The 12,458-nt window shown below is 39.2% G+C and overlaps 1 protein-coding gene across 1 annotated transcript in view; it reads left to right on the forward strand.

The window, feature by feature from the left end:
- Positions 1-3,017: 3,017 nt before the first annotated feature.
- dok6 (docking protein 6) overlaps positions 3,018-12,458 on the forward strand; it is a 46,623-nt gene continuing 37,182 nt past the window's right edge. The window contains exon 1 of the mRNA XM_023416862.2: positions 3,018-3,326. Within this exon, the coding sequence (XP_023272630.1) occupies positions 3,261-3,326 (66 nt within the window). The 5' untranslated portion in view covers positions 3,018-3,260. The remainder of the gene's footprint in view (positions 3,327-12,458) is intronic.

The following is a 12,458-nucleotide window of genomic DNA, read 5'->3' on the forward strand; positions in this document are numbered from 1 at the left end:
GCTGCTCAGTCTTTCCATTATTAATCATCATAGACATGAAGGGACGTGGATACAAGGCTACGTCGATGAAAAATGGTGATGATTATGAGGTCAGTACCTGATAAACTGTTATATTGGACGAGAGTTGTTTCCTCCAGCTCAGCAGATTCTGGCTGCTTTGCTCGTGACCTTGATGAAGGTCTCCCTGCTCTTGAATGACTCTCAACACATCTGACCCTGTTGCAAGCCGTTCAAGTATGTCAGGGCCATATGTCGGTTTGTGTGGCATCCTGCACGCTGAGCATGCAGCCTCTCTACCTGAGACCAGCCGAGGCCAGACTGGTTGTTGGTCTTGCATCACAGCAGGCAATTACTTCTCCGAAAGTAGGACAGTTCTTGGTAATGACAGTCACCAGAGCACAATATTTAGTGCAATGAAAAGGCATTGTTGCTGTCAGCATTGTTTTCTTGGAGAGAGGATGACAAGGCAGTGGGAATGGAACAGGGCCATGTTGTACAAAGAGGATTATGAAGACAAAACAACTTTGACAAGTCGGAAATTTGAGGACACTTCCGGGGAGATATGAAGACTATCAAAGTCAAGCTGTTTGTTGGAGGGGTGGCAGCTTGCTGGTTTGTGTGCCCTTGTGAATGTAGACGAATGCGACGGAAAACACAGACGTCGAGTTTTACCTCTGGACTCAAAAGCTGACACTTGACTGAATAGCTCTTCTCAAAGTAGCAGCCATCTCTCTGCCACACTGAACAAAGGCCAACCTCTTTCTCGGCAGAGGATGTTTTCTTTCAGTGCGGCACAACAAATAAATAAATTAGTATGAGCAATAGGATAATTGTGCAGAGCTAGGGTGCGCTGTAATGTTCATGTCCTCATTTATAAAAGGAAATCTGTTTTCTGATGCCGCAAGATTAATCTACGGTGCTTTGTTTCTGTTATATAGAAATGTTTAAAATAAAGTAATCTGTGAAGATGTACTCTGGAAGTAAGAGACTCTGATCTTCACTAAATCATATAGTTGTTTGCACAACTCACTTACATAAGCCATCTCTCTTCTCCACATTTTAATCAACAAAAGTAATAGCAGCCCCTCATATCAATATACCTGAGCCATCTCCTGTCTAATACCAAGGATCTCACTGTGTACGATTACGCAACCCGAGCTACACTTCTCAACTGCGTCCCGATCAGGATTATAGCTTTGGCAGGGATCAAAATTTGTTTCTGTGCCTTTATTTCTGGTGCTTTTTTTATTGCCAATCTGCAGCACTGTATCTATAATATACAAGCTGCAGGCGGTGGTTGAGAGCTTTGTACAGTCTGTTTTGCTTACAGTTTATTTGATCCTTTAATTGGGCGGTGGACTATCTTGTTTTATTATTCAACAAATCAACAACATCAATTCAGGGCCACCTAATAATGACAAAACATGGTGCTCACACACTGGCAATCTCAAATTGTATTTCCTTATTAGCGCGCTGTCTGGTGAAAAATATGGAAATTATATTCATACTCAGACAGGTAATAACCAAAAGGCAAGGTACAAAGTGGGTTGCAAATTAGTCTAAATACCAAGCCTCTGTTATATTTGCATATTTTCTTTGAACATATTGTTGGGGGAAAAAAGAGGAGGCCAGAATTTGAATGGTTACTTCACATTTCAAAAGTTACATCAAAATTCACTAAACAAGTAGTCTTATTAATGATCAAGGCAAGCACCTTGATCTTGACATTGAGCATTTGCTCATCATGTTTTAGTGATCAGAAGGATGAATGACGTGTCCAAATTCAGTATAGTCCATGCCTCTGTGCCATAGGATATAACATATGATCAAACTATGCTTTTACACGTTGACTCCAGGTAGGCCTGTTGGGATCTATCAATCCTACACTACTGTGCAAAATAAAGTTATGGTCCATTCATTGTTGAAATTCACAGTCACAATCTATGGTGTCTAAAAATACTATGGCTGCAATTTATAACTGCGACTAACAATTATTTTCAATCGATTAATTATTCTGCTTATTATATTTTCTCAAGTAATATATTTTCTATTTTCCTAAAGCCAAAGGTGAAGTTTTCAAATTGGTTGTTTTTTCCAAGCGACTCTCCAAAACCCCAAAATATACAATTTATTATCACATAAGACAAGACAAGCAACAACTCCTCCCATTTTACATGCTGGAACCAATCAATATTTTGCATTATTGCTTAAAGCTATTAATCAATTATTACCAAAACGGTTTCCTATTAATTTGTTGCTTGATTGTGTCACCAATTCTCTTCTACACCAATCTCCACACAGTAGTCTATTTAGTTATATTATTCTATAGCCTCCTATCCAAAACTAATAGTCCAACCAGTTATTAGTCCCAAACAGAAAAATGTATGTATATATTTTTTTGTATTGAAGCTGTATTAACGTCAAATTTGACACTTAAAATTTAAAGCGAGCCTATTACTTCGGTTAAACAGCAGCCACCGTGGCCATAAGTGACCATTAAAGGATAATGCTAAACTATTAAGTGACACAGTAGCACAGGTAGAGAGGATTCATAAAGTCAGCAAACTAACTCATGTAACTGGTTGTTACACAAACTCAATAAAAAATCCATTCAATTCATGTAGCTAATAATGATTAATAGTGCAATATCCATCTAAAGATAGCTAATGTTTGTAAGCTAACATGAGCCACCATAAGCTAGTGGTCATACTACACCAAGTAAGGCTGTAAAATACAACTTTAAGCTAGAAGGCCTTTTCATTTGCAAGAGGAAGAGTGTGTCATTTCTTCACTCAAAGGTTATACAAGTCATTTTTAAGATCAAAGTATATTTTTAATAGGCTATTATTTCATTCCAGAGATGCGACTATGAAATTATGACTGAGCTCATTTTTCACATAAATGGTGGCCTCCTCCCTTGATTTAAAGATACCCCGCTCCCGCCCTCCTCGGCACATATCCCCACCCCTTCACTGTTTCGGGGATGGTGTGGTCCAGGAAGCGCGCCTCTCCTCTGCTCTCCTCTCCGGCTGAAGTGAATCAGCTGACGAATGGTATCTCCCTCCTCTCCCGGATGAATCGCGCCGCTGAAGCCGGGCAGCCTGAGCGCTGACACAGGAGCAGGTTGCCCACAGGCTCGCTCTCCTCCTGCTAGATGTCGGACCGACCGAGCCTCAAGTAAAAAGATTCCGCCACCCAAAATAGAGGTTACTTTATTTCATCTTTCGCCTCGGGCAGGAAGCTACCCGCTTCCCCTCACCATGGCTTCCAACTTCAACGACATAGTCAAACAGGGATACGTGAGGATACGGAGTAAGAAACTGGGGGTGAGTACTGTTGCACTTGCTGTCTTGCGCGGCGGAGGAGAAATTGGAGGAGGGGAATGAGGTGGCGAAGGATGAAGAGGGAGAGGAGTTCCAGTTGTTTGCGGTCTTTTAGCATCAGGGGCGGCTGGATTAAGAAAGAGGCTTTAATTGCTCCATAGGCGGCCGTCCTGCTGGGAGCTCTTCAAGAGGAAAAACAGATTAGAGCAGCACGAGCAGCGGCCAAGTTTCACTCAGTGCTTTGTGCATAAAATACAACTGCTCATACTGAGATGTTGGTAAAGTGTAGATGATTGACAGCTCGTGTCATGTGCGTGTTGCTGGAAACCATATCCTCCCTTTGTTTCCAGTTTTCTGGCTTGTAACTTTATTTTCTTTGAGAAAGTTAGGCTGTATCTAGTGTTCTGACTGTGTTTGGCTGCAACATTTTTAGACGGATAACACTTTTTTCAACCAGAGGAGTAGACTATGAATCTCACTTTTGACTGAGATATGCAGTAAAACTATGACAGATATTAAACACACCATAACATATTAAAATCGAATACAGTCACTTGCAATTGAGCGCCACAGGCTATACATCCCTTTATTATAGTGTCAGGAACAAATTAACACTATGTCATATGAGTTCCAGCAACATAATAGGAAAACTGGGAATGCCGCTTATCACCACTCAAATGATCACTGCTCATTCTGTTATCAGTCAGCCCAGCCTTACTATACTTTAACTTTTCTTTCAGCCTGGATGAATTATGCCCAGTAATGAAAAGTGTCATTGAACTCCAGCTGATTCGGTGTGATTGCAGCTCCTCAATGCCATGATAATGGATTTCCATTGAGATACAGCAAGGAGAAAAAGAAAAAAAAATGGCTTATCTGCTTATATTGAAATGAATGATATATATTCAATTATGTGTGCCTTATTGTCTGACTCATAAAGCCATCTGCTTTTGTTCATACTTCCAGCTCATTACGCTAACAGAGCGGGCACACTCCCTCTCCTCTGATGAAGTGTGATGATGGAGGCTAATGAGGTCTGCCTCCTCACATCATCACCTGGCCTCATCAACACTATTCTACTATTGTTTGCTGCTATTGAAGCTATCTTTGATTACTCTTTGAGAGTAATCGTTGTTGAGTAAGAGAAACCTTTACTGGCTCTAAAGGACTTGCACAACATAATCCTGATAAAGGATAAAGCATGAGACACTTGTAGTTGTTAACATGCAAATTAACTCGCTCCCATACAGTTGGCTCAGTTTATTTATTTCTTGCATAGGCTATTAGCTCGATGCATTCAGAAAAAGAACCCGAGTGCGTTTGAAGAGCCTCTGACTTTGCAAAGCTGGTGAGCATGCACACTGTGTTAGCTGTGTTCGAGGTATGGATGCCATATCTCTGCCAGTTCCACATCTCATCCTGCTGTTTGTGGAGAAAAACAGTTTGTGTCCTGATCGCCCACTCCCTCAGCCCTCCACCGCTCACTGCTGTTTCATCATAGAAAAGCCATGCTGCGATGGCCTCAGAGGACCCTGGTGGGGGTAGACAGAAAATATTTATCTGTCTCTTAGTTATTCCAGGCCAATTCTCATTCTGAATCAGATACAAAAACAACAAAACGGAACAGGAATAGGTATTTGTACGCCTCATTCAACAGGCGGTGATACATCCCTGTGATTACTCCTCTTGTTTGATTAGTGTTTCTGTGGGGAAAAATTGCTTGTTGGTGCTAAATGGCATAATTTCAACTATTTTTTGTGTTGTGTTTTTGAGAGAGATGAAAATCCAAATGTGTGACAGATACACACATGCGTGGGCGGACTGGAGAGATACACATCTGTATAAGAGGGGAATTATATTCAGAGTTGGCTAAAATCCAGAAAGTGTTGTTTTGTAGCCCATTTGCAACATGAACCCAAACGTCATATTTACTTTGTTTTATTTTTGTCAAATTTTTCGCATTCATCAACGACTCTACAGCTCAACAATGTTTGTAGCTAAGGAGAGAGACATGAAGCATCATTATCCTGATATGCTGTACAGAGCGTCTGCGTGGAGGGAGAACTGGATACATGCAGACCCAGACTCAAGTTTAGTAACATGGAAACGAATATGCCCTCTTTGCCCTTTCATAATAATACTGCCAAAAGTGCAACACAGATGGTCCATCCTCTCACTAGGGCTTGGTATCATGTCAAATGTTTCAGTACTCTGCGATATGATGGTTTCTGTACTGATACCAAAACAATACAAAAAAAAAAGAATTCTTTCAACAAATTTCCATTTTTCATTTGACATAATTATACAAATAAGTCTGCAACTAATGATTATTTTCATCATGGATTAATCCATCAATTATTTTCTCAAACAATGGACTAATTGTTTGGTAAATGAAAGAGCTCAAGGTGACGTCTTCACATTGTTTGTTTTATCCCAACAAATGGTTCAGAACTCAAAGATATTCATTTACCATAATAAAAGACAAAGAAAATTCAAAGGACAAATCCGCACATAGGAGAAGCTGAAACCAGGAAATTATCAGTATTTTTGCTTGAAAAAAAGTTGCCGGTAACTGTGCTGTCAATTCACTAATTATTAGTCGAGTAATTGTTTCACCTTTTTAAAAGCAAAATCTGAAATGTTTAACTTATAAATACAAACAGCCGCTTAAGAATGTCGACTAATTATAAAGCCTGATTTTGATTTAAACAAGGATCTATCTGTAGAGCTACATCAAAAAGACATTTTCATTACTAATCAATCCGCAGTTTCTTTTCACGATAAATTGATTTATTGTTTCCTTTGTAAAATGTCTGAAAATAGTGAGAAATCACTGTTTTGTTTTGTTTTTCTCAGTTTCGTCTATCAAATCACTTATTTTCTCTATAAAGAATCTAAAACCCCAAAATATCCTGTTTAATATGACATGAGATAAAGAAAAGCAGTAGATTCTCAGTGTGGAGAAGCTGGAATCAAATGTTCGTAATTTTTGCTTGAAAACGATTAATTGATAAGCAAAGTGGTTGCAACGGCTAATGGTTTCATCTTGAGATGCCTGCTTTCAGTTTTTGACAGTTTTTGATGATCAGTGCTATGGACACATTTCTGTTGGTACCAGTAAAGTACTAAGGTTTGACACCCAGCCCTACCTGTCAGAGCAACTAGATTTATCTTCTCAAATGGAGTATTAGGCCAGAAAGGTCCTGGCTTTTTTACTCCTCATTGGATGGTTATTTAATATTTTTTATAAAGCGTTTAAAGGTCTCTCAAATATCACATATCAAGACTTTGCATCACAGTTGACCTTCTAATGCTCCCATCTTGCTCTCTATTGTAATGCTGTGTCATTTTAAAACGTATTATACATTATTTTTTATTAGAAAGTGGTACAGTCGAATGGTTCTCTTTACGTGATAAGTATTAAAGTGGCCATGCCAACACCAGCAGCTTTGGCTGAATTCATCAGCATCCGTCAATATGATTGGCTCATTTCCAAACCCCATCATGTGTGAAGGTTGAGGCCATGAGGTCAGGTCTGTGTTCTGCAGAGTGATCAAAATTACCGAGCGGGACACTTTCTCTCCTTTCACTTTCTCTTTGTTTGTCTTCTGTCTTTCTCCTGGGACATGTGTTTTCTTTTTCCACGGAAATGAATAGGAACGATTTCCTACATTAGCCAACCTCTTTGTCTCTTTGTTGGCTGAGGAGACAACGGTGCAGTGTTCTTGAATGCACAAGTAGTCTCTCTCTCTCCTCTCCTTTCTCACATTCCCCTTCTCTTCCTCACCTTACCACCCATTCTCTCACCTCCTGGCCCACAGCATCTCACCTGTACTCCCCACACTTCACAGTGTCTCTCTCATCTCCTCTCCGCTATATTATCTCCCTTCCCTTTCTCTCCTTTTTTCTTCCCCTTTATCTGGCTATCTCCCTCACCCCATTCCCCTTTCTCTCTCACCTTTCTCTCCTTCACTGGTTTGCAGACAGTTGAGAGACTGAGCACAAAAGCATTCTATTCATCACCCCACACTGCACCCTCCATAACCCCAACAGGCTATTCCCCAGGACACCATGCAAAGGCCCATACACATACACACGCACACGCACGCACACACACACACACAGACACACACATATATACAGCCAATTGGCTTGGTTCAGCATTGAAGAATTGGCACACACATGCACCCGACAAAACAAGTAAACAATCTGCTGCCAGAGAACAGTGTGTGGATTCTCAATTAATTTTAATCCTGTGGCTTTGTACCATACAGTATTTTTTTCACTACATGAAGACAAACTAAATGCTCACAAGAGCAAAAAACAAGTGAAGTGTCTCCGCAAAGAGGCAACCATAAAGTCTGTCAGTGTGTGAGAAAAAGCAGTGGCGGTGTTGCCATCAGCCGCGTGCCTCTTTCGTTTCGCCTTTCAGTGAAAAACGGCTGATGCTATCTGTGGGATGGACTCCTCTTGCAATGCTGAATAACATGACCTTTGAGTAAGTTGTGTGTCAGTCTCAGTCCAGGTGCATGTTTCCCAGGTTTAGGATCACTGTGGTAAACAGAAAAGGTCAGCTGTTTAATATTTTCCCCCCGTCGGTCCAACTTTTCTCAGAGCCTTAACAAAAATGGTCATTTTAAGTTTGCTGCAGGTGAGCCTGTCTGCCATTCAGTTTCTCCATTCACAAACATGTTTTGACACTTCAAAGGAGCTGGAGATCCGATGCTGGCTCAGAGGCAGATATGTAATATTTTAAGAAAACCCAGAGCACTTCGCATGTAGACTACACACACAGATGGGTTCTTGTTGAAATTTATTTCACACTACAGTAACACCACAGTATTTCCACCAAAATAAATAGCACACACAACAAACTCAACATTGACTTCTTTTGAATACAAACAAATGTGCAGTAGAACCAGAAGATTATAATTTTTTACTGCTATAGCTTTAGCTGCTATCATTAACATTTGTGCATTAACAGTGAACCAACTGTGTAATGTGAAGGATGTCACTTGTAATGATGAACCCACAGAGAATGTTGATGTTGATGAATGTGTTGATTTTTCAAAACATCATCAGTGAGCTGGAATACATTTGTGAGATTCTGAGGTGTCATTGGCCATCTTAAAATTCATCATGTTGGATTGAACAGTTGCCTAATCTCCTTTAAATTCTATCTGGAATAGAATTAAAACCAACAAACAAAGATCTTAAAAAAAAAATACATTTGTTCTTCATATAATATGCTGCTAATGCAGTTTGTGATAGCAAGAATAAATTTTGAAAGGGCCAAAGTTGTGTTTTCCTGCTGTCTTAAGTGCAGCTGTGAGAGCGCGTTGGTCAAACCAGAACATTAAATGTCAAAACAGAAAACACATTAAAAATGCATTACGTCTGGCTAAGAATGAGTAGGAGTGAAAATACAATCAGCCAAAAGTGTGGATGTAAACAAATAATGCATGCTGAAAATTTAAGTTATTCATCATCCTAATACAAGGATATAATTTGCAAAAAGATGGTTTACAGTCCTGTTTATCGATTTACTGAAGTGATTTGGGATCTTAAAATTGCTTTTTTATGAGAGAACCATTTCACAATCTTGGGTGGGCATACAGTTTGTTTTGGGGCAAATAACCCAACTGTAATTTACAGACTGTGTGTGACAACTATACTGCAGCACAGGAGTTATTAGAATCCTTCCACCTTTGGCCTTTTAGGAAGGTTTTAGGGAAGTTTAATGCGTGACAGAAGGGGTACTTTCGTTACAGTCTCCCATGCCACGATACAGCAGAATTTGACAGCAAGGAATACTTTGTTGTGACTATTTGAAAACATCAAATTACATGGTGTAATACTCCTACCAGCTATACTGGCTCATGGTATAAACTGATTATGAATGTTTAGTCATGAGGCAAATGTAAATCCATGTAGCTTTGCATCTTTGCTCTATTGGGAAACTGAAGTCTGTAAATACTACAGTGTGAGAACAATCCACTTAGAGCTTAAAGCTGCAATATGTGCGTTTTTCAGTCTAAAACCTTTAAAAAAATTAACTGAAATCATCAGAATGTGAAGAAGTAACAGTTTTGATGTTATGTCAAACACGCCTATGTATTTTTTTGAGAAGATATCTTCTGCAGTTGGCGTGCTAACCAGCAAGTCCAGTCCCCTGTCGCAATACCACTTACCTCAAGAGGTGATAGTAAGTCACTCTATTGTCCAGTCTGCCCACAGTCCAACATGAGTGGATGAAGAATCACAGTCAGCAACAAAGAAAATAAATGATAGCAATAGAGGAAAAACAAGAGTTAGCTTTGCTTTACTCTGGTAAGTAAATAGCTACTAATGCTAATGTTGGCTATGTAGCGATAGCAAATATTTACATATAACACCTTTAAATGACTTGTTAATCCACAGGAAATCTGCAACTATTGTGATAAATTGTGTAAATTTATTTGAAGCAAATATGCTAAAAGCTTCCTCTGGCCCCAGCTTCTCAGAGGTGAAAATGAGCTGATTTTCTGTTTTATATTATCATAAATTGAGTATCTTTGAGTTATAGACAGTTGGTTGGACAAAACAACCACCTTGGGCTCAAAGAATTGTGAATTTTCTCACTTTGCTTTGATATTTCATAGACTAAGCAATTTATTGATTCATTGAGAAAATTATTGGAAGATTAATCAATAAAGAAAACTAATATTAGTTGGAGCTCTACTCTCATTTTAGTTTCAGTTTTTTGCTTTTTAAATAGTAGTAGGCTATACAATGTTATATTTCAATATAATTTAATATAATGTTTTAAACAAATACTCCTGTACCTTTAAAACTTGTCCACTTGAAATCAATTTCAAGCAACACAATAAACAACTTCTAAGTCATCCACAGCAATTTAGTCATTAAAGGTAATGCACTGCTGAACAAAAGCCAACTTTTTAGCTTCAATTCCCTTTTCAGTGAGGAAGCCTCAGCTTGGACTCCTACATTTTAGAATCTTATGGGATAAAACACCATACTGTACAGTGACAAGAACAAAAACTATTGTTTCGTACATGCTTTTTCCAAAATTGTCATTGATGAGAAACTAAAAATTGTGAAATGTTAGTTTTTGTAGAGCTTAAAGACCTGATGCTAAGCCTGCTAAAAAAAAAAAATCATCACAGTGCTTACTGATAAAGACATTAACAGTCAAATAACGAACTTTTGTACTTTAAGTCATTAGCTATGTGAACAAAAGTACTTTTCTTTACCCACTGGTGCTTTCCTCTCCTCTGTGTCTGCAATAACTCCCTCCATTATCAGTTATTATATCTCTTTTGTCTCTCATTTCTTTTTGACTTACAAGTGGGTATTTGTATTCAGCGCCGAGTGGCCTTTATGTGGACAGTGTGTATTGTATTGGTGTGTGGGTATGTTCCCCCTTGTTGGTGCACAAGCACCCACCAAAGCAGAGGCAAAAAAAAATGGAGAACAATGTGTCTATTGTCCAAGATGGCACAGCCATTTAAGATAGGATCTTGCCACTTTCATGCACTCACTATTAACAATGACAGGCCGTCTAGAATGGTGGATGTCAGGAGATTTTTCACCCCAGGAACTGTGCTTGTCAGTGGAGTGTAGCAAAGACACAGTCAGCTGTGTTAGACTTGTGGAAGCAATTGAGACTTCCAGACAACATGGATAAATGTGACTTGGGTTGTGCAAAGAAATCAAATTATATCAATTAGGAAATCATTAGATTCTTACATCCAGTGGCCACAATTAGCAGTGTTCTCCACTCCATTCTGATTGCCAAATAGAAATTGAAATGGTTGTAAATGGAGGATTTGTAACATGCCTAGTTTTGTTTATGATTTTATTTGTGCCTTGTGGGTGCATGTAGCCCACTTTCACTTCTTCTTTTTCTGATAAATGTTTTCGAACTCAGTGCATTAATTCACAGATATGCAGGGCTATACATTCTGTGGTCATTTCCTTTGGTTTCCATCAGCTTCCTCCATCAGACAAAGAACTGAAGACAAATTACCAGCTCTTATTGGCCCTGATGAATTGCATCTCTAGCAGGATATGGGAACAACAGCCCAATACTCGTTATTCATTGTGAAAAATGTGCCTCTATTATATAGTTGCTTTCATAAATAAATCTCTGCCCGAACCTCTCTTGAACATTTCACATCATTGATTCCCGTTGTTCCTAATTATCAAAAAAGCTTTTTGTCGTGAACAGGGACAAATGTTGTTATTAGTAGATATATGTCTAAAACCCAGCTGATTAAGGAATACACCATAAAAAGACCAGTGGTTAATAATACCCCATTGCATCAACACTCTTTTCCTGTCTTCACTCAGTGTTATGCTCTCAAAATACCAGTGAGAAATTTTGTTTCAGTCCCAACCACTTCTCCTCTTTTTCTCTCTCCTGCCGTCTCAGTCTTGCTTTCTGTCCCTTTGCCTGAAATCCGTTCACAGATACGTTACACCAAGCCAGTACCGTCCATAACAGCTTTGTGTTGCCAATGTTTTCTGATGAGCTGCTTTGTAAAGTCCAAAGTTCTATAATCCCATCGGGGGAGAAGTCACAGCTCACTAGAAGAGGTCTCTCTTCATGGCTATTTAATCTTTCCAATCCCAGCACACCCTGCATCCTGACAACACACAAAACACTTGATTCAACACCATAAATTTGAGCAAAATGGAAGGAACCGCCAATGTCAGTCTGTTGTTGGTCAATTCACCACTTTGGTCCAGACTGTAATATCTCACAACTGGATAGGCAAATTCTGTAGAGACATTCATGGTCCCCCGAGGATAAAAGCTACTTCGGTGGTCATCTGACTTTTCCTCTAGTGCCACTATGATGTTCATGTTTGTGGTTTTGGGTGAAATATCTCAGATGGGTTGCCATGAACTTTGGTACAGACATTCATGTGTCCCTCGGGATGGATTCCGATTCCCCTGACTTTTTATGTTTGACCATCATCAGGACGAAATTTTTGATTTGTCCAATACTTTGGTTTATGACAAAATACCAAAAAAACTAATGGCATTCCCATCAGCCTCAGTTATACTTGGTGTTTAGTGCTAAATAGCAAATGTTAGCATGCTATCATGTTTAAGTAAGATGGTGGACAT

Source organism: Seriola lalandi, unplaced genomic scaffold, assembly GCF_002814215.2.
Source record: "Seriola lalandi dorsalis isolate HSWRI2012SDOR001 ecotype SW California unplaced genomic scaffold, Sedor1 jcf7180002054570, whole genome shotgun sequence".
Taxonomy (NCBI): domain Eukaryota; kingdom Metazoa; phylum Chordata; class Actinopteri; order Carangiformes; family Carangidae; genus Seriola; species Seriola lalandi.